The following is a 23044-nucleotide window of genomic DNA, read 5'->3' as shown; positions in this document are numbered from 1 at the left end:
TCCAGCGATCCTTGTCCGTCAGTACACTCTTCTCCATGTTAAAATCTGCTGGTGCTGTTTCACACCTGATTGCGGTGGAATGAATGGCGATCCCATGGCTGTTCTAGTGTTAAGGGCTCAAAATGACCGTAGACAGATGGTGAAGTTAGCAAAGGAGTATTGTGTTTTTTTACCACCTCCACAGCCAGTGTTATTCACGGACAAACACGGTGCATAATAGCGATTGTTGTGTTGTGCTTGTTGTAAATAAAAGTTATATGATTCATTGAAATGACATTAAACTAAGATAATACGATGGTCAGCATAATTTTCCGAATCTTTATTAATAAGCTATTCCTAGTGAATGTGGTATTTTCAAGATGGCGGTTGTGAAGAAATAATATGGGATGGGACATGGGATGACGATTGTCCATTGACCAATCAACGGTGTGGGACCTGGGACCCTGGGACCCTGCTCGGATGTGGGACCTGGGACCTGGGACCGAAGCGACCTGGACCGACGAATGGAAAAGGGGACCGAAGCGGGCTGACCTGGGTCAGCACCAGGTCAGCACCAGGTCTGCAACGTAGTGGAAAAGTGCCATAGTTGTCCAAAACGGTTTCCTCTATTAATATAATGGACAGGAGTGACTACACTGCATACATACGCATGACCAATTTCTCGGGACAGGTGGATTTAAAATAAATAATAAAATATAATAATAGTTTAAACGGCGTTCACATGTGGATCTACCATCACCTCCAGGGAGATCCAGACCGCCGTGCGTCTGCTGCTCCCCGGTGAGCTGGCCAAGCACGCCGTGTCCGAGGGCACCAAGGCTGTGACCAAATACACCAGCTCCAAGTAAACAGATTTGTCTGTACTACTTACCCCAAAGAGCGGGTACAGAAGACAGCTTCTTGTCTCAATGTTTAAATGCATTAATACTATTTTATAGTCAATACAAAATATATGTCTCAATGTTAAAATGCATTAATACTGTTTTATACTCAATACAAAATAAAATAATATATTTAGATGTCTTTAAAAGAACAAACTGATTAAATCACGTAAGGCCAAACTGATTGCATCACTAATATCACTATAACAATAGATCAATAGATCTACATCAAGTAGAATACTGATGACTAGTGACCAGTCAAGACCACATTGGACTCCAGGATATCTTTGAGCTCCTGCATGAGGGCTGACGAGTTGGCGATGTTTACTTTCCTGCTGACTAGGTGTTGTGTTGTTACTTTGGCCAGATCAAAATCGAACAAGGACATTGAGGATTTTATCCATGTTAAGATTAGTAGCTTCGTCGATATTAATTGAAAACGTTGCTTTTTTAAGCTTTTCACACAGCCGTTTTTTCAATTCCGGGACAAAGGCCATGTGTGTTTAAATAGCTGGCGTGCTGATTGGAAACGGACAGCTTTGTCAGTGCATTTTTGTCTTCTGATAGCTTCTTGCACAAATCGACGAGTGGCTGAGCCATTGTGAAAGACAGATCATGTTCAGCTATAAACGCGCACACTCGGATCTTTTGCTCGCAAACACGGTCGGCCATTGAAGATGAAGTGGTAGGCTACCTGTAGCCGTCGCTCCCGGCAAGGTTGTTGTATGAGCAAGGTTTAAGAAACTTGGCTTCCATTTTAATAGACTCTTACTAAAGTTAGCGAGATAGCGGGCTGCTAAAAGCGAACGTCTCTACAAGCTAACATTACACTCATTCAAACTTCTTAAGGCCCGCCCCACTACTCTGCCTCCGATTGGCTAGAAGTCGTTGGTTGGCTTGAGCAATGTGATACCATTGGTAGGCGGAACTGTCTCTTTGCTGAAGATGACTCTTTAAATTACGATGTAAAGAAATAGCATGTGATTTTATTTTATTTTATTGCTCAAAATTCCACCGTGCCGGAGAACTTTAAGCCCTGCATATCGAAGAACAAGGTTCACTTCACAAGGAAGGGTTGGTTTTTAAAACCGTAGAGAACTGAATATTATTTTGAATGCTGAAAATGTCACATCATGAGGAATGCTTCTGTCACAACTGTGTGTATCATTGGTGCGTTTTCTCTGCCTCGTGTACATAAAATAAGATTGAGGACAGTTCATAACACGACACTCACAGCGCAGACAAACAGGATGGAGTGATGCATTGCTCTTTTGGAGAGAGAAGTGGTTGGCTCTTAAAAGAGCCTTTGGGGTTGAGGAGGTGAGCCGTTTACTTTTTGGCGGGCTTCTCGGTCTTCTTGGGCAGCAGCACAGCCTGGATGTTGGGCAGCACACCACCCTGAGCGATGGTCACACCGCCCAGCAGTTTGTTCAGCTCCTCGTCGTTACGGACGGCCAGCTGCAGGTGACGTGGGATGATACGAGACTTCTTGTTGTCGCGGGCGGCGTTGCCGGCCAACTCCAGGATCTCAGCAGTCAGGTAGTCGAGCACAGCGGCCAGGTAGACCGGTGCGCCAGCGCCCACACGATGAGCATAGTTGCCCTTGCGTAGGAGCCTGTGGACACGGCCCACAGGGAACTGAAGCCCAGCGCGAGAAGAGCGGGTCTTTGCCTTGGCTCTGGCCTTGCCTCCAGTTTTGCCTCTTCCTGACATGGTGACGGTTTAGCGGGATCCCAAACAAGATGAAGAAAATCATTTCAGATAACAGTTCTATATCGTGGAGCTCCGCCCCATAGGGGAGCTCTGCTCCTATTGGTTTACCCCGCTACCTAAAGTAGCCAATGACTGAATTTTTCGATGCCTGCGCCCGCCCTGGGGTGCTATATAAAGGCGCGTCCTTCGCTCCTCATTCTCCCAAAAAATTTCAGCACGGGTTTACATCTGAGACTGCAAGAAGGACGACTACAAGAGACTGGAGAACCCGCCAGACACTTCCCTTCAGCGATGGATCGTCCGCCGCCGACCACGAAGAAGTTCCTCCGGGACGCCTGCCGCTGCGATTTCCTAGCAGCGGAGGACAAGCACGACTTCTGCCACGTCTGCCTCGGCCCCGAACATGCCGAGGTGGCGTTGGTCGCCTCCCCCAGCTGCCTCCCCTTCCACCTCCTTTCCGTCGCGGAAAGGCGAAAGAGGATGGCCTGGTTCAAGGAGAGCATTCCCCTGGCGGACGCTATCTCGGTGATGCTATCCGACTCGAATAGCTCTGCCGATGATGCGTCCGGACAGGCCCCAGAGCGGCGTTCTGGGCAGGCACCTCCCCACGCAGGAGAGGAAACACATGACAATATATTACAAACACATTACATTCTACAGACACAGTAAGGAAACACTGAAGCAAAACAATGGAAAAAAAAGACAGAGAGAGGTTACCTTGCTCTACTGGCACGCCCACACCTGTCAGGAATCCCAATATATGAGTCAACCATGATGGGTATTGATACAACCATGTGCAGTGACAGGGCAATAAGCACCCCATTCCAGGCAATAGAGACTGCATAGAAGTGCCAGAACCATCTAAAAAGACCAGAATAATGAAAAGCAGTATCAGAAATGTGTAGGCTAATTCATTCTCAAGGCTAGATGTTTTAATCATCCCTGAAAACTATTGATCTTGTGTGCTGGGACCAACATTTACGTTAAATAGTAGCAACAATGCCTATATTTAGAGGAAAGGGTAATCTAAAAATGTCTAAAATATTTCTAATACCCTGTCACCTTTTGGGGACATCAAACACACGCAGCCAGTTGTCTCGTTTCAATTGTCGCTTGGTTTTACCATATCTGATTATGTCTTGTAATAATAGATACCAGTGGCGGCTGGCCGATAGAGGGCGCTGGGGCGCCGCCCCCACCTTCACTTCCTCGTTGCGATTTGTTTTTTTAAAATAAACATTGTTTATTCACAAAATGCGGCTGATATTCTGTCGGCGCCTATCAGCATTCATTAAAAATCCTCCAATACAATAAACATTTTTATCTGTGTGTGTGTGTGTGTGTGTGTGTGTGTGTGTAAAACTCACTGTTAAAATACATAGGGAGAGAACGCGGGGCGCCGTGTCAATGCAAGTCTATGCCAGGACGAATACTTTTCGCTTACACGTGAGCTGTAGCAGCGCTCCAATTGGCTGTCTCTATTTCTTGGCCAGGACGCACATTTGTGCGCCCTGGCCAAGAAATCTCCGGTTGTATTGCAGACAATGCATTATGCTGAGGACTCCCGACTTCCGGTTTTCCGGACTTCGGGCTTCCGGAGTATTTTAAATGAACATTCGTAATGTCTGTCTCTGATGTTCATGGTCAATTAAATCAGCCTATTTTGTGCAACTAATAATGTTCCCGCTAATGGGTTAACCAAGCAGCCTTGCACCTAACGTGCAAGCACCTATCTTCGAACTATTCATAGCAATATGCGCGGGGCAAGGCGGAGGTACGGGTAAACACGGCTCATGTTCTGTCATCAAAGGTAAGAGTTGGTTTTCATTAACTCAGCTGATGCATTGTTGTGTTTCTGACATGGTCTGGTTGTGTTTCTGACATGGTCTGGTTGTGTTACAGACATGGTCTGGTTGTGTTACAGACATGGTCTGGTTGTGTTTCTGACATGGTCTGGTTGTGTTTCTGACATGGTCTGGTTGTGTTACAGACATGGTCTGGTTGTGTTTCTGACATGGTCTGGTTGTGTTTCTGACATGGTCTGGTTGTGTTTCTGACATGGTCTGGTTGTGTTACAGACATGGTCTGGTTGTGTTTCTGACATGGTCTGGTTGTGTTTCTGACATGGTCTGGTTGTGTTTCTGACATGGTCTGGTTGTGTTTCTGACATGGTCTGGTTGTGTTACAGACATGGTCTGGTTGTGTTTCTGACATGGTCTGGTTGTGTTTCTGACATGGTCTGGTTGTGTTTCTGACATGGTCTGGTTGTGTTACAGACATGGTCTGGTTGTGATACAGACATGGTCTGGTTGTGTTTCTGACATGGTCTGGTTGTGTTTCTGACATGGTCTGGTTGTGTTTCTGACATGGTCTGGTTGTGATACAGACATGGTCTGGTTGTGTTTCTGACATGGTCTGGTTGTGTTTCTGACATGGTCTGGTTGTGATACATCATTGAATGTGTTGACCTGCTGTGATGTGTTGACCACCATCACTCTCCATCATCATCCATCATGTGTCTATGAAATAGATAGTTACTGTACTACTGACTGCAGCATTCATCTCTGCTCATTGATGTAGCCATGTCACACAGACACATAGTACACATATTAATCTGCTACCTTTATTAACCTGAGTGTAGCTGTGAGGCCTGTACTAGCCTTGTTGACTAGACTTCCTCCTTGTCTGACACTGGGTATTGGACCGTACCGACGTCCATAGACCGGTCACTCTTCCACCTCAGTGTCTGTAGTTGACAGGGTAACTTCTCCATGGCCCACACGGTCATTTTAAGGGTGAAAGTTGAAATTATCCAATGGTTGTAATGCCAGTGCGTGTTTTATGCGCGTGCACGCGCAAAAAATCGTGCACGCGGGAAAAAAATCGTGCACGCGGAAAAAAAATCGAAAGAAGACCCCCCCGCCACACTGCTGTGCCCCACCCAACTTTTTGGGCACCAGCCGCCACTGATAGATACACGTAAGTTTTCTCAAATTCAGTCGTTAGAATCCTCCGTAGGACAACACGAATTAAGTATATAGTTCCATCAACGCACAAGTAACAGTACTAGTGTTCCGTGGTAGACAAAAGTCTAGAAACTCCATTCCTCGCGTCCTATCTCCTGTCCACTCGTCGCATCATAATTAAAATGCATTGGAGGAGAATATCTAGGTTGTTCCCCTATTCTCCTCCAATGCTATATGAGAAGCAGCAAGTGAGACACGCGAGAGGAAATGAGGAATCAAGTTTCTAACAGGGAAAGGGCCCTGGCTTTCAACTATATAATATATAACCCAATATATATAACCCAATGTTACCCAATACTCAAGTATTCTGGTTAGGACATAAGTGTTTAGTGATCCTAAAACTGTTGTTTGTTATATTGAGTGGGCTCACTATATCCAAATCATATTGGTATGCATAAAAAAAGACAGAACTCATTACTTTAAAAAACATATTTTTTTATTTGTATGTGTTGGGATGAGGGGTTGGGAGTGTGTGTGTTTGGGTGAAGGGGGGATAGTTGGGAGGTGTGTGTGTGTGTGTGTGTGTGTGTGAAATAAATGATTAAAATGTGTGTGTGTGTGTTGGGTGGTGGGGTTGTGTGTTTTGGGGGGTGGGGAGTGGAAATGGGGGGATGTGTGTGTTGGGGGTGTGTCTCTTTAACGATTTAATTTACACAGCCCTTGCCCCTTTCAATACAGACACAGTAGGCTCTCACGAAGCGTTCCCTGTCATTCAGATCTAGGACTGTGTACACGCACCGAAAAATGTCAAACAAATGCATTCAGATTCAGATTCAGATTCATTTATTTATCAAGGGACAGTGCATATTAATAAAACAAAAATAAATTGTAAATATGCCAGAGTTAGCCCGAAAGCTAGTTTTCATCCGCAGTCCCTATGCCATGATGTTGTATACGGCTCTCTGGAGGAAAAAAGTACATTTAAAAGATAAAATATAGGTAGACCTAGGCACAAAAAAGTAGACAGGACAAGCATTTAGCTTAAGGGCATAACATAGGGGGTTAAAAGAGCATACATTAATCATAGGCGGTTAAAAGGAGGGTACATATAAGCAGAGGGTTAAAAGAGCATACATTAATCATAGGCGGTAAAAGGGAGGGTACATATTCGGTAAGCAGACTAAAAGCAAGCAACATATACGCACGGTAAGCAGACTAAAAACAAGCACACAGACTGTACAGGTAAGACATGTTAGGCGGTACACAGACAGGCGGTACACATGACATACAAGTATAGGACAGGACATTTCAATGTTGGCAGGTGTGTGTGTTGATCATCCACTGTTTTAGGTGCTTTCTAAATGATTTAAAGGTGCCTAATTCTTTAAGGTGCCCTGGAATCAGGTTCCATTCACGTGCCCCTCTAACTGACCAGGCAGACTGACTAAAGGCACTCCTCCTAAATGGGATGGTGCAGTCCCCTCTGGTGACACCCCTTGTGGTGCGTGCTGTACTTCCTGGTCGTGAGAGGAAGGTGTTAAGTGGTGGTGGGGCTAAATTGTGGATAGTTTTATAGACAAGGCAGAGGTTTGTGTAGGTTTTCAGATTGTCCCAGCTTAGAATGTTGTGTTTCTTCAGTATTGTGCAGTGGTGAAAGTGTCTTGGCTTCTTGTCTAGTGTTTTGATTGTTTGTTTGTATAGTGACTCGAGTGCTTTGCAGGTTGTGGGATTTGCTTGTGACCAGCTTGTTATGCAGTAGTTGATGTGTGTGAAGATCATGGCGTGGACATACATGGTAGCTGCCTCTGTTGACATGTAGTCCCTTATAAAGCGGAAGCATTGCGATCGTAGGGACGTGGTACAAAGGAACACATTGTGCGTAAAACCATTTAGTATTATTTTTGTATTAGAAATAGCCTAATAATATGACATAAGCCGTCGAAATTGCAACAGTGCGCTTATCGTGTAAAATGTGTAGTCGTCATATGGATATCCTGCCTCCCCCAAAAAACGACTGGAGCCCAACTAAAAGCTCATTCCGCACATTACAGCGAGGGATTTCAAGTCCTTTCCTAGTTTGTGACAGTAAAACTGTTCTGCTATTACTTGTCATATGGTACACTCTGGCATTCTGCGATCTCATTGTACTTTAACCCATCTATTGTTTTATAAAAGAGTAGTTAATGGAAAACAATCATTTTGAGAAATATTGAGGTGGCTCTTAAAAGAGCCTTTGGTTTTTGTTCATTAACATAGTCTGACACTCATCATCTTAGGCGCGCTCTCCACGGATGCGACGGGCCAGCTGGATGTCCTTGGGCATGATGGTCACCCTCTTGGCGTGGATGGCACACAAGTTGGTGTCCTCGAACAGACCGACCAGGTAAGCCTCGCTGGCCTCCTGCAGGGCCATCACAGCAGAGCTCTGGAAGCGCAGGTCGGTCTTGAAATCCTGGGCGATTTCTCTCACCAGGCGCTGGAAGGGCAGCTTGCGGATGAGCAGCTCTGTGGACTTCTGGTAACGACGGATCTCCCTCAGAGCCACGGTGCCGGGCCTGTAGCGGTGAGGCTTCTTCACGCCGCCGGTGGCCGGGGCGCTTTTGCGGGCAGCCTTGGTGGCGAGCTGCTTCCTGGGGAATTTGCCACCAGTCGACTTACGAGCGGTTTGCTTGGTTCTGGCCATGATGCAAACTTCTTCTTGTAGAGTCAAAGTATAGATGTTCTTCACAAGTGAACTTGCTAAGTTTATAAAGCCGGAGCCGTCGTGCTCCGATTGGCCGGCGAATCTAGACGAGCTCATTGGCCCGTTGTCACCTCCTTCTCAGGCTGTCATTGGACACGACCTCCGTGCACCCCCATTCCCGCCATACATTAAAACTCTAAACCCCTCCTGCTCCCTCCATTGCGCGCTTCCCTTGTCCACCCGCCCCGCCCATGTGAATTATAATAATAAACATAATATGAAGATTTTAAACAAAATTGGTGTTATGGGAAAATCCATAATTATTAGTCAACTGGCAGATGATACCACTGTTGTGATACCACTTTCTTAAGGACAACGACCCCAGCTATAGCTTTTACGCTATTCTCAGATGCATTTGTTGTGTTTATACTTATAGCCAGCATTCATCATGAAGGGAACATTGGTTGGCAACACCACGTGGCCAAATCAAAAGTGTTGTGGGTGCGTTCTCTCAGCCTCACAAAGGTATATGGTGACTGTTTAACTTAGTAATTGCAGGCTTCAACATGAGGCACACTAGGGTACTCATAGCGGACAAACACCGTTTAGAGATGAAAATACAAATTGCACTTTTTGAGAGACAAGTGGTTGGCTCTTAAAAGAGCCTTTGTGGTTAAGTAGTGGGGTGAAAGCCGTAGTAGAATTACTTGGCTTTGGCGGGCTTCTCGGTTTTCTTGGGGAGCAGCACTGCCTGGATGTTGGGCAGCACACCGCCCTGAGCGATGGTCACACCGCCCAGCAGTTTGTTCAGCTCCTCGTCGTTCGGACGGCCAACTGCAGATGACGGGGGATGATACGAGACTTCTTGTTGTCGCGGGCGGCGTTGCCGGCCAACTCCAGGATCTCAGCTGTCAGGTACTCGAGCACGGCGGCCAGGTAGACCGGTGCGCCAGCGCCCACACGATGGGCATAGTTGCCTTTGCGCAGGAGCCTGTGGACACGGCCCACTGGGAACTGGAGTCCAGCTCGGGAAGAACGGGTCTTCGCCTTTGCTCTGGCCTTGCCTCCGGTTTTACCTCTTCCTGATGTAGCGGGTACAAATATATGCTGCGCCTTTAAGACGAGCTCACATGAACGCGCAGGTGTGAACGCGCAGGTGTGCTTGAGAGAGGAGCAGTGAGTTGGAGCGAGCAACGTGGACGGAGTGGTAGCGGTGTGGGCTCTTTGCAAGTATATAGTTTTGATAAGAAGATATTGCCGAGTGGTCATACAAAGTACGGGATACGTTGATTTGCGAGTGTTTTGTTTGGGAAGAGCGGGCCTGAACGTCGTCGGTATCGAGAGGTGAAGCGTGCGCCAGCTCACCCCTCCCCCACCCCGTGTGTGAACTGCGAGAGAAAGGAGCTACTCGTGGTTGGTGTTCATTGTCCTGTACAGAGGAGAAGCGTGCGCCAGTGAGGCGTGGGTTCAGCGAGGTTTCTCGGAGTTGCCCTGCCAGCCATCAGACACCCTTGACGTGCGATCTCTGCTGGATGGGTAATCTCTGCACTACACCTTGCCATTAGCACTGGCCAACCACGCATACTGTGCGCGGACGAACAGAACTGTGAACTGAACGGACTAACGCTCAAACGCGCACAAACCCACACTGGGAGAAAAGGACTGCTCATTCAGACTGATGTTGTTAAATGTACCCTCTGTGAGACTGCTAGACTCTCTGTGAGACTGCTAGACTCTCTGTGTGACTGCTAGACTCTCTGTGTGACTGCTAGACTCTCTGTGAGACTGCTAGACTCTCTGTGAGACTGCTAGACTCTCTGTGAGACTGCTAGACTCTCTGTGTGACTGCTAATACATTACCATATTGAATTTATTGACCCAAATGTTAACCGTTTTGTGTTTGGATAATTTTCCATAAGCTCTGTGTTTATTTTTGAGTAAACATTTGAATGGAATAACAGCTGTAATTTCCCATTTCATTTACTTACCTGGGGGTAGGGGCGCCTCACCTGTTTAGCTAGACCTAGGTAAAGTAGGGGGTGGTGTCAGGTCAGTTCGGCACTTACCTCGCACACACTGCACACACTTTTCACGGCCACCTACTAAAGCCCACTTTACCCCGTCTAAGAGGTTGACGTTAACCCAAGCTACTAAACAGGAAACAACTTGCTCACTCACCTGAACATTGAGGCCATAGGTATTGGGTGTGGGGGACCTAGATCCTGTCCCACTCAGTCCTCCCCAGACTAAGTACTTTGTAACCCCTACAAGGCGGCGGTAATAATCCCGACCGTCACAATTGGCGTCACGAACAGGATAGAATAAGCAACCATTTTTAAGTGGAAGCCATGGCAGAATTAGAGGAACTTAAGAAGCAATTTGAGAGGATGATGGAGAGGTTCAATGACCAAGCTGAGGCCCTGATACAAGCTAGAAGCGAGCAAAGAGAAGCTCTGGCATTAGCTAAAGCAGTCATAGATCAGCAGAAAGAAAAGCCCCCTGCATCTATTGTGTATATCCCCAGAGACGCAAGATTTCAGATTTCAGTGGTAAACAAGGTGATGTAGATATTGAAGAATGGATCACATCAATTAAATCTGCCCTTCAAATCATGAAGGTCCCTATAGAGGACCAAGCCGAGTTCATCAAGCAGCATCTTCAAAACGAAGCCAAACTCACAGTCAAGTATATGGCAGACAAAGCTAAGGATGCAGAGACCATATTTGAAGCACTGCGTAAGACTTATGGTGACAAAGTCCCTTTAGGCACCCGGCTCAAAGAATTCTATGACCGCAAGCAGTTGGCAGGAGAGACCATACGTTCTTACGCCTATGACATTCAAGAAAAGCTAATGCGAATTTGTCGTAGAGATGCCAAGCGTGTCCCTGATTCAGACGGAATGCTGAAAGAACAGCTTGCTCTTGGGCTTCGAGATGATATCTTAAGAAGAGAGATCAAGAGGAGACTGAAGGAAAAGGAGAGTCTTACTTTTGCTGAGCTAATGCAAGACGCCATCTCATGGTCTGAGGAGGAAGAGGTTCAGGGGTCTGATAGTGCGCAAAGCAGTTCCCGTGCCAAAGGTGCCATTAATGCTACCAGGGCTACCGACGAACCTGCTTCGCAGTTGACAATGGAGATGTTGTATGAAGCAATACAAAAGTTAGCCATCCGTCAAGATGAACTGTTCCAGATGATGGGCCACAGTGGCACTGGCATGACACAAGGGAAAGGCGAGAGGGCAAGAAGCCCCCCTTTGAAAAACGAAGATGGGCAGTTCATCTGCTACACGTGCAATGAGCCAGGACATACCAGCAGACACTGTCCTCTGAACAGGGGAGCTATGGGCATAGCACGTCCTCCACTCAGAAGGGATGGGCCATCTGGGCCTGCAGGAAACGACCCCGGAGGGGCGATGCGCCAGAGTCCAGGTACCCCTGCAATTAGAAGTCACCTGGCAAGGCAGCCCTGTAACACTTCTCAAGCCTCAAGTGTAAGTGCCTTTGGAAACTGCTTGGTCGTTGAAGTGAAGATAGCAGGCGTGAAGACTGACTGCCTGTTGGACACAGGCTCAGAGGTGACCACAATCCGGGAATCTTACTTCAGAGAGTACTTTGGGAAGTCGGCGTTGTCCTCAGCCAACTGGGTCCAGCTCGCCGCTGCCAATGGCCTCGAAATTCCCGTCCTTGGATGCCTGGAGGCGGAGGTAGAGTGCATGGGGAAGACCGTTGGCAGGAAGTGTGTCTTTGTCCTTAAAGATGAAAGCCCAGATGTGGAAGAGATGAGAGGCCTCCCAGGTATCCTGGGAATGAATGTTCTAAGTGAACTGAAGGATCTTTTCGTTGCCACGGACGGCATGAAGAAGATGAATAAGTATCGGGAAACAGAGGCTAAGGTCCACAGGGTGCAAGCGAACATCAGAAAAGAGGCAGGGTCCCTCGGACAGAGTGACCGAATAGGATATGTTAAAGTGGCAGGCAGAGAGACAGTCATCATTCCCCCACTCAGCGAGCGCATCCTGGAGGGTTCGCCTCGACTACGGAGAGGGCTCGCCTCGCCTACGGAGAGGGCTCGCCTCGCCTACGGAGAGGGTTCGCCTCGCCTACGGAGAGGGCTCGCCTCGCCTACGGAGAGGGCTCGCCTCGTCTACGGAGAGGGCTCGCCTCGCCTACGGAGAGGGCTCGCCTCGCCTACGGAGAGGGTTCGCCTCGCCTACGGAGAGGGCTCGCCTCGCCTACGGAGAGGGCTCGCCTCGCCTACGGAGAGGGCTCGCCTCGCCTACGGAGAGGGCTCGCCTCGCCTACGGAGAGGGTTCGCCTCGCCTACGGAGAGGGCTCGCCTCGCCTACGGAGAGGGCTCGCCTCGCCTACGGAGAGGGCTCGCCTCGCCTACGGAGAGGGTTCGCCTCGCCTACGGAGAGGCACCCGTCCAGTAAGGACACCGACCCTGACATTGACACAGGCTGCCCTGACTTCATATGCATCCCTGCCACTACACACATGCCCCACACAAACACAGGCCTGGGTATTAGAGAAGTAGTTGAGGAGCTGGGAACTATGGGTGGGTCAGATGCAGGGAGTGAAAGTGAGAGTGTGGCTGAACCCAGACGGTCTCAAAGACAGACCAGGGGTAGAATTCCCTGTAGATTCAGGAGTGATTATGTTTTGAAATAATTTGTGCGATTGCAAATGTTTTCTACTTACCTTCATGCATGTCCATGTTTTTAGGTATTGAGGAGTGAAAAGTGTTATGATGCCGTGTTTTATTGTTTTCAGCTCTTCTGAGGCATCCTTATGTACTGGTTGAAATGTTACCTGTGTTGTGAATAGGGCTGTCCCAAACGACTATTTTTCTAACGATTAATCTAACGAATATTTTGTCGATTATTCGGTTAGTCTAGCGACTAATTTAACGATTAGTCTAACGATTATTTTTTTGCTGTTCGGTTAATGTATCACTTAATTTTCCCCAAATAAATGTCAAAAACTTCTCTTATCAACATTTCAGTATTTTATTCAATTATTCTTGCACTGCAGGGCAATATTCCACACAACAAAAAAGATCCTCTCTTTCTTACAGTCCAACATAAAATATAATATTATAAAATATAAAAGTTAACTTCAAGTAAAAGGAAAAGTGCAAGGAATGCAGTAAATTCTGTAAAAAAGTAAAATTCTAACCGGAATACCGTATACTCTCAGTAACAATCTTTAACAATAACAATCTCAACATAAAATATAATATTATAAAATATAAAAGTTAACTTCAAGTAAAAGGAAAAGTGCAAGTAATGCAGTAAATTCTGTAAAAAAGTAAAATTCTAACCGGAATACTGTATACCTCTCAGTAACAATCTTTAACAATAACAATCTCAATAACAAACATAACATTCTCCCCCTCTCTCTGCTCTCCCCCTCCCCCCTTAGCTCTCTCCCTTCTCCCCCCTCCACCTTAGGCATTACTGTGGAGGAATGTGAGCATGTCCACATGCTTAGAGGTCAGGCTTGCGCTTTTTTTTGAAACGATGTTCCCAGCAGCTGAAAAGAGCCTTTCAGACGGAGTGGACGTTGCAGGGACAGACAGGTAGGACTTGGCCAGCATAGCCAGGGAGGGGAACCGTGTTCTGTTATGCTATGTTATGAATAGCTAAATTGATGCTAACGTAGCATGCGAGCTACGAGCTAGATAACGTACAGTAGGTGCGAGCACCACAATAACAATAGGCTAGTAAGGCTACCGTAGCTAGCCAGCTACATAGCTAACGTTACTAACACCAGAAGACAAGACATACAAACTGTGGTGAGCTACATTGCTTGTGTGACATTAGCTAGTAGCTATCCATTTTACACTGATACACGGCCGGAAAAGTGAACAGAAATACAACGCTGACTTACGGTGCTAGCTTGCGGCTGTCTTCACAAAGCGCTCCAGGATGCTTTCGCTTCAAGTGCTCGTTCATTGAGGTCGTACTGCTGTGATAGGACAATTCATTTTTGCACAGTTTACAGACCACCACATTGCCATTGGTTTCTTTTTTTGTAAAGTACTCCCATACTTTGGACGATCGTGGGCGAAGTCTTTTAGCCGCCGGCTCTTCCTCTGTGTTTGCACTGGTCGCAGCCATGTTGTTTTTTACGACTAACCGACGCATTTTACGGCAACCGACGTATTGACGTAGTCGATGACGTCGATGACGTCGAATAATCGTAACAGCCCTAGTTGTGAACCTACCTGTGGGTACTGTCGTATGGAGTGACATGTTGTATTTTTATTTCTTCTTTTACTGAGGTCGCATCGTCATTTGGATGTTGGATGGCATGGCAGGGTTTCGCAGGGGGGAATGTAGCGGGTACAAATATATGCTGCGCCTTTAAGACGAGCTCACATGAACGCGCAGGTGTGAACGCGCAGGTGTGCTTGAGAGAGGAGCAGTGAGTTGGAGCGAGCAACGTGGACGGAGTGGTAGCGGTGTGGGCTCTTTGCAAGTATATAGTTTTGATAAGAAGATATTGCCGAGTGGTCATACAAAGTACGGGATACGTTGATTTGCGAGTGTTTTGTTTGGGAAGAGCGGGCCTGAACGTCGTCGGTATCGAGAGGTGAAGCGTGCGCCAGCTCACCCCTCCCCCACCCCGTGTGTGAACTGCGAGAGAAAGGAGCTACTCGTGGTTGGTGTTCATTGTCCTGTACAGAGGAGAAGCGTGCGCCAGTGAGGCGTGGGTTCAGCGAGGTTTCTCGGAGTTGCCCTGCCAGCCATCAGACACCCTTGACGTGCGATCTCTGCTGGATGGGTAATCTCTGCACTACACCTTGCCATTAGCACTGGCCAACCACGCATACTGTGCGCGGACGAACAGAACTGTGAACTGAACGGACTAACGCTCAAACGCGCACAAACCCACACTGGGAGAAAAGGACTGCTCATTCAGACTGATGTTGTTAAATGTACCCTCTGTGAGACTGCTAGACTCTCTGTGAGACTGCTAGACTCTCTGTGTGACTGCTAGACTCTCTGTGTGACTGCTAGACTCTCTGTGAGACTGCTAGACTCTCTGTGAGACTGCTAGACTCTCTGTGTGACTGCTAATACATTACCATATTGAATTTATTGACCCAAATGTTAACCGTTTTGTGTTTGGATAATTTTCCATAAGCTCTGTGTTTATTTTTGAGTAAACATTTGAATGGAATAACAGCTGTAATTTCCCATTTCATTTACTTACCTGGGGGTAGGGGCGCCTCACCTGTTTAGCTAGACCTAGGTAAAGTAGGGGGTGGTGTCAGGTCAGTTCTATATCGTGGAGCTCCGCCCCATAGGGGAGCTCTGCTCCTATTGGTTTACCCGCTACCTAAAGTAGCCAATGACTGAATTTTTCAATGCCTGCGCCCGCCTGGGGTGCTATATAAAGGGGTGTACTTCGCTACCTCATTCTCCCAAAAAGTTCAGCACGGGTTTATATCTGAAGACTGAGAAGGACGACTACTAAGACTGGAGAACCCGCCAGACTTTTCCCTTCAAGATATGGATCGTCCGCCGCCTATGGAGAAGTTCCTCCGGGACGCCTGCCGCTGCGACTTCCGAGCAGCGGAGGACACTTTTCAGCGGAGGAGACTTTTCCCTTCAGCGATGGATCGTCCGCCGCCGACCACGAAGAAGTTCCTCCGGGACACCTGCCGCTGCGATTTCCTAGCAGCGGAGGACAAGCACGACTTCTGCCACGTCTGCCTCGGCCCCGAACATGCCGAGGCGGCGTTGGTCGCCTCCCCCAGCTGCCTCCCCTTCCACCTCCTTTCCGTCGCGGAAAGGCGAAAGGGGATGGCCTGGATCAAGGAGAGCGTTTTCCCCTGGCGGGCGCTATCTCGGGGATGCTATCCGACTCGAATAGCTCTGCCGATGATGCGTCCGGACAGGCCCCAGAGCGGCGTTCTGGGCAGGCACCTCCCCAAGTAGGGATGGTCCCGCCCGCTCAGCCGGCCCTGACACCACGCCGCCCTCACCCAGCTGAGTGGTCGGTGCCGGTGTCAGAATCAGAAAGCTCTGATGAGCTCGGTGCGCAGGCGGCGGCGAATAACATCGCCGTGTTTAACGCCGCCATTGCGAAGATCACCACAGACCGACCCAACGGTCTGTCTGCAGCGGAGGCGGAGTTTCTGAGCAAACTCAGTGCCGCGACGACACGAGGCGTTATTACATCAAAAACCCCTCCATGTCTATCAAGACCTGGCCCAGCTCATGAGCGTGCGGCCGGTTCTTTGATTATCAGGCATAATAAACCTGCGTCAATAAAGAGCATTGTTACACATAACAAACACTCTTTACAGACGGTAAGTCAGACGGTAAATCCCTAAGGAGGATTTTCCATGGTATCTACCAGAGCGGAGACCCACCTGCCTTGTCAGAGTGTGGTCGAATCGCTACCGGTTAGAAACGAAGCGGAGACTAGCCCAGCTTACCGGCGTGTGGCCAGCTCTCTGCCTAGCAGACTTACCCCTATCACGACACGAGGCGGTATTTACATCAAAAACCCCTCCATGTCTATTCAAGACCTGGCCCAGCTCATGAGCGTGCGGCCGGTTCTTTGATTATCAGGCATAATAAACCTGCGTCAATAAAGAGCATTGTTACACATAACAAACACTCTTTACAGACGGTAAGTCAGACGGTAAATCCCTAAGGAGGATTTCCCATGGTATCTACCGGAGCGGAGACCCACCTGCCTTGTCAGAGTGTGGTCGAATCGCTACCGGTTAGAAACGAAGCGGAGACTAGCCCAGCTTACCGGCGTGTGGCCAGCTCTCTGCCTAGCGGACTTACCCCTATCACGACACGAGGCGGTATTTACATCAAAAACCCCTCCATGTCTATTCAAGACCTGGCCCAGCTCATGAGCGTGCGGCCGGTTCTTTGATTATCAGGCATAATAAACCTGCGTCAATAAAGAGCATTGTTTCACATAACAAACACTCTTTACAGACGGTAAGTCAGACGGTAAATCCCTAAGGAGGATTTTCCATGGTATCTACCGGAGCGGAGACCCACCTGCCTTGTCAGAGTGTGGTCGAATCGCTACCGGTTAGAAACGAAGCGGAGACTAGCCCAGCTTACCGGCGTGTGGCCAGCTCTCTGCCTAGCGGACTTACCCCTATCACGACACGAGGCGTTATTTACATAAAAAAACCCTCCATGTCTATCAAGACCTGGCCCAGCTCATGAGCGTGCGGCCGGTTCTTTGATTATCAGGCATAATAAACCTGCGTCAATAAAGAGCATTGTTACACATAACAAACACTCTTTACAGACGGCAGCCCATCCCTTTTCGAAATGACCCCACCTTGGGCTGTGCCATCTCCTCGGTGGGCAGCGGCGGCTGGGATCATACAGAAATTCAAGCTTTTTCTGTCGACTGCACCACAACAGTCTGTTGCTTTATGCAGAATGACTAGAAGGGACAGGTATTCTGTCGGGCTGGCTTGACAGGACATTGAGGAGGGGATATGCACTACAGTTCATTCAGCCTCCTCCGCCCTTCAGTTTTTTGTCCTGCCCGATAAAGACACGTGCGCTCCGGGAGGAGATTACGAATCTCCTAACAAAGGGCGCAGTGACATTGGTTCCGAGGGACCAGTGGGACATGAGATGGTACTCCCCGTATTTCCTTGTCCCAAAGAATTCGGGAGACATGAGACCCATACTAGATTTCAGGGTCCTCAACGAGAGAGTGGCGAAACGCCCCTTTCGTAGATACCTGAGGGTCGCGTATTTCGTGTGCCAATCACAGAGTGGCACAGGAAATTCCTATGTTTTGTTTTCCAAGGGAAGGTTTACGAGTACACGCGCCTGCCCTTCGGGTACGCGCTTGCTCCTCGTTTTTTCTCCAAATGCGTGCAGACAGCACTCGAACCACTGAGGCGTAACGAGATACGCATAATATGCGGATCTCGACGACCTACTGGTCTTGGCCCAATGCCCAAATCGAGCCATTCGGGACGCAACCTCACTGGTGCAGCGCCTCACTCAGCTGGGGTTAGCTGTAAACTGGACAGAGAGTGCTCCGTGGCCGGCTCAACAGTTTTCCTATCTAGGCATTCATTTGGATACTGCCGAGATGAGGGCCAGTTTATCGGCACCACGGAGAGCGACACTGACGTCAGCTCCCTGGGTGTGTCGAGTGACAAATACAATCACCGCTCTGTCAAGGATGTCCTTACAAGGACTGAGGTCTGCAGCCCATGTAGTGGTCCCCTTAGGCCTGTTACACATGCGCAGACTGCAGAGACGGTTCGCACGACTGCGACGGGTTCCAGTGAGAACGCCGTCGCAAGTTGATTGTAATACAGAGATCGGTCAAAACCGACCTGAGCTACTGGAGAGACCCGCGCGTCATCGCGCGCGGAGTCGCCTGAGTTCGCTGAAAGCTCTCCACATTCCAGGTCTGCTCAACGAAGGAGCAGATCTGTTATCACGGGGAGGCCCGAGGGACGACGACTGGAGGTTAGCACCCTCCATTGTGTCGCTGATTTGGGCACGGTTCGGGCAAGCAGAAGTGGTTCTGTTTGCGTCACGGACGAATGCGCAGTGTCGCCTTTGGTTCTTCCTGCGCGAACAGGACAACCCGCCATTGGGAGTCGATACATTCGCACACCACCCATGGCCGAGGGTCCTGTTATACGCGTTCCCACCCCTGACATCTATCCTCCCACTGTTGGCACGAGTGAGGTCAGAGAGGCTAGAGTTAATTCTTGTAGCCCCGGACCGTCCCGGAGCCCCGTGGTTTCCGGAACTGATGGAGATGTTGGTAGAGGGCCCATGGCCCATACCTCATCGACAAGATGCACTCTCTCAAGCCAGAGGCTTGGTGAGGGGGCCGCCTATGATGGGGGGCCCCCTCATGGCCTGGTTACTGAGAGGGATTTGTTAGAACGCAGGGGTCTGACAGACGCGGTCATTCAGACCATTCAGAGTGCGCGCGCAATCCACTGCAAAGGGATATGCGGCGCGCTGGCGAGTGTTTACACAGTGTGAGGGACAGGACGTTGACCCAGTCTGCTGTCGGGTCGAAACGTTCTTGTGCTTCTTACAGTCGCTGTTTGACAAGGGATTGGCGGCGAGAACTATTAAAGTTTACGCGGCTGCCATCTCAGCTTGTCATGAGGGTTTTGCGACAACGACACTGTTCAGTCATTCGCTGGTTAAGCGTTTTTTGACTGGAGTGTGTAGGCTTAGACGCCCTCATAGGACTCTAATGCCAAAATGGGACCTGTCGATTGTGCTAGAGGCGCTGTGCGTGCCCCATTCGAACCCATTGACACTGTGTCGTTGCGTTTATTGTCTCTCAAGACGAGTCAGCTCCTCGCCTTGACTACGGCTAAGCGAGTGAGTGATTTATGTGCTCTCTCGACACGGGCAGATTGTTGATCATATCTGATGACAAAACAAAAGCTGTGTTACGCCCTAACCCGGCTTTTATCCCTAAGGTTAATCGTGGGTTTAGGGTTCAGAGCTGTGCTCTGAGCGCCTTTTTTCCTCCTCCTCACGACGGAGAGAGGGAGAGGCGTTTACATTGTCTATGTCCGGTGCGCGCGTTGGCACAATATGTGAAGCGCACGGCAGGACTGAGATCTTCTCCCCAGCTTCTGATCTGCTACGGCGGACAGAAAGCCGGGGCACCACTCTCGAAGCAGAGGCTGTCCCATTGGATTTGCGAGGCTATTAGCCTCGCATACGAATCGAAGGGGCAGCCCGTGCCGACTGGCATTCGGGCTCATTCCACCAGGGGCATGGCCACATCAGTGGCCATTCTCAGGGGAGTGGGAGTGGAGGAGATATGTGAGGCGGCGTCTTGGTCGTCGCCATCACTTTTTGTACGGTATTACTTGAAAGATATTCTTCCTCATCCTTTTCTCATTCTGTCCTCAGTTTTGCTGATGACTGATGTAGTGGGAAGGCACTTGGATTACCCTGGTCATGGGGATTCTATTCAAGTGTTGTCAGGATGAATACGGATGTGCCTGGGGAGGGGACCCTCCTCCAGGACATGTTCCGTTAGATCAAAAACCCTACGTGCTCACGTAAGGGTTAGATCAGTGATATTTCTTCCGCATCCTTTTCTCATTCTGTCCTCAGTTTTGCTGATGACTGATGTAGTGGGGAAAGCACTTGGATCACCCTGGTTGGGGATTCTATTCAAGTGCTGTCAGGATGATTACGGATGTGCCTGGGGAGGGGACCCTCCTCCAGGACATGTTCCGTTAGATCTACAACCCTACGTGCTCACGTAAGGGTTAGGTCAGTGATATTCTTCCTCAATCCTTTCTCATTCTGTCCTCAGTTTTGCTGATGACTGATGTTGTGGGAAGGGCACTTGGATTACCCTGGTCATGGGGATTCTATTCAAGTGCTGTCAGGATGAATACGGATGTGCCTGGGGAGGGGACCCTCCTCCAGGACATGTCTGTTAGATCAACAACCCAACGTAAGGGTTAGGTAAGTGATATTTCTTCCTCATCCTTTTCTCACTCTGTCCTCAGTTTGCTGAGGACTGATGTAGTGGGGATGGCACTTGGATTACCCTGGTTGGGGATGCTATTCAAGTGCTGTCAGGATGATTACGGATGTGCCTGGGGAGGGGACCCTCCTCCAGGACATGTTCCGTTAGATCTACAACCCTGCGTGCTCACGTAAGGGCTAGATCAGTGGAGCAGACTCGTGTGGGTTGGGCCAACTTTTTAAGGTTGTCTTGAACCAACATCAGTGGTCAGCTCCGGGTGCCGCTGAGATTGTTTTACGGATTAATAGTCTCAGTGGGGGTACATTTGGCCTCGTTCGCTCCGCCTAAACCAATAGGAGCAGAGCTCCCCTATGGGGCGGAGCTCCACGATATAGAACGATAGTTATGGAGATAGACTCCAGTTCTATGAGTGGAGCGGAGCCCCATAGGGCTGCTGGCCCACTTCGACTCGTTCAAACCCGGCTGTTTTTGTATGTTTGGGAGAATGAGGTAGCGAAGTACACCCCTTTATATAGCACCCCAGGCGGGCGCAGGCATTGAAAAATTCAGTCATTGGCTACTTTAGGTAGCGGGTAAACCAATAGGAGCAGAGCTCCCCTATGGGGCTCCGCTCCACTCATAGAACTGGAGTCTATCTCCATAACTATCGTTCGGCACTTACCTCGCACACACTGCACACACTTTTCACGGCCACCTACTAAAGCCCACTTTACCCCGTCTAAGAGGTTGACGTTAACCCAAGCTACTAAACAGGAAACAACTTGCTCACTCACCTGAACATTGAGGCCATAGGTATTGGGTGTGGGGGACCTAGATCCTGTCCCACTCAGTCCTCCCCAGACTAAGTACTTTGTAACCCCTACAAGGCGGCGGTAATAATCCCGACCGTCACACTGACATCTTGAAACTTAAAGCGGGTTCTGTGCTAGTTAAAGAAAAAGCGGATACTAGTTGCTCGCTTGGGGTGGTGTTCTTATAGCTCAGCCTGACCAGCGTTCATTGGCCACCGGGTCGATGACACCTCATCCAATCAGCAACCCGGATACGCGCGCCTCTTCCCGCCGCCCAGCGATTGGCCGCTGTTTCACTCGGCCTTTGTGAGTTTCCCTCGCGCGCCAGAAATCAAAGTTCAAATCAAACCAATCATTTCCTAATAATATACTAAATAGCGAAACAATACTCCTTATTGGCATTACAGCGAAAAGTGAAGTGCATTAGGCTCTCACAGCTCTCCCCATACGCAATGTAGTAGGCTACTACTAGAGCGAAAAGTTGACAATTTCTATCCAAATAACGTTATATAAAGCAAATTACCGTATGTCGATATTGAAAGGTATTTTGTGGAGTCTAGCATAGAACCCCCCCCTCCTCGCTCACGCAGAGACCGAGTGAGACAATATATCGTTTGTTTAAATATGTTTGTGTAAAGTATTAAACTCTCATTAAGGCCATTTCAATATTTAATATAGCTATTATTCTCGTGTACTGGTGTAAATCGGACCTTCTTATTTGAGAAAGTTCCGTTATGTCGACATGGATGAAAATGCACTTTTTATGGAAAGGTGGGTGGCTCTTAAAAGAACCTTTTTTTGTGGTACAAGTGTCAACATGAACACTGTCGTGTCAACACAAGTTTACTTCTTTGGGGCTGCCTTCTTTGCCTTGGCTGCTTTGGGCTTCGCTACCTTGACGGCCTTTTTGGGGCTCTTGGTCGGTGCTTTCTTGACAGGTGCGGGCTTCTTAACCTTCTTGGGGCTCTTGGCAACCTTCTTAGCGGCGACGGGCTTCTTTGCGAATGCCTTCTTGGGAGACTTCTTAGCGGCGACAGGCTTCTTTGCAACGGCCTTTTTGGGAGACTTCTTAGCGGCGGAGGGCTTCTTTGCTACTATCTTCTTGGGTTTTGCGACGGCGGCTTTCTTCACCGTTTTCTTGACCGCCTCCTTGTTAATCTTGAAAGAGCCGGAGGCACCGGTGCCCTTGGTCTGGACCAGAGTGCCTTTAGTGACGAGGGTCCTAACGGCGACCTTGACGCGAGAGTTGTTCTTCTCCACGTCGTAACCACCGGCAGACAGCGCCTTCTTGAGCGCGGCCAGAGACACGCCGCTCCTCTCCTTGGATGCGGACACGGCCTTCACGATGAGCTCGGCGACGCTGGGGCCAGCTGCTTTCTTGGGCCTGGCTGCTGCTTTCTTCTTGGGGGCCTTGGCCGGAGCGGCGACGGCGACGGCTGGTGCGACTTCTGCCATGTCTGTAAAAGGTGTTTTTTATTGGTTTTTATAAAAACACAACACCGTA

The 23044-nt window shown here is 48.9% G+C and overlaps 4 protein-coding genes across 4 annotated transcripts in view; 1 reads left to right on the top strand and 3 right to left on the bottom strand.

The window, feature by feature from the left end:
- LOC308152854 (histone H1-like) overlaps positions 1–23044 on the top strand; it is a gene marked incomplete at both ends in the record, with an annotated part of 58791 nt that overhangs the window by 20729 nt on the left and 15018 nt on the right. The window lies entirely within an intron of this gene.
- Positions 2211–2594, bottom strand: LOC308153149 (histone H2A-like; the record flags this gene model as incomplete). Its single annotated transcript, XM_080526240.1, has 1 exon — positions 2211–2594. The coding sequence occupies one exon, from the start codon at positions 2592–2594 to the stop codon at positions 2211–2213; it is 384 nt and encodes a 127-aa protein (XP_080382366.1).
- On the bottom strand, positions 7833–8243 carry LOC308152876 (histone H3.2-like; the record flags this gene model as incomplete). The annotated part of the gene is made up of 1 exon (XM_080525948.1): positions 7833–8243. The coding sequence occupies one exon, from the start codon at positions 8241–8243 to the stop codon at positions 7833–7835; it is 411 nt and encodes a 136-aa protein (XP_080382074.1).
- LOC308152853 (histone H1-like) overlaps positions 22384–23044 on the bottom strand; it is a gene marked incomplete at both ends in the record, with an annotated part of 103305 nt that continues 102644 nt past the window's right edge. The window contains one exon of the mRNA XM_080525921.1: positions 22384–22434. Coding sequence (XP_080382047.1) covers positions 22384–22434 — 51 coding nt within the window. The remainder of the gene's footprint in view (positions 22435–23044) is intronic.

The sequence above is a fragment of the Nansenia antarctica genome, assembly GCF_963989245.1.
Source record: "Nansenia antarctica genome assembly, chromosome: 3".
NCBI classification, from domain to species: domain Eukaryota; kingdom Metazoa; phylum Chordata; class Actinopteri; order Argentiniformes; family Microstomatidae; genus Nansenia; species Nansenia antarctica.
This window is presented reverse-complemented; position numbering and strand designations above follow the sequence as displayed.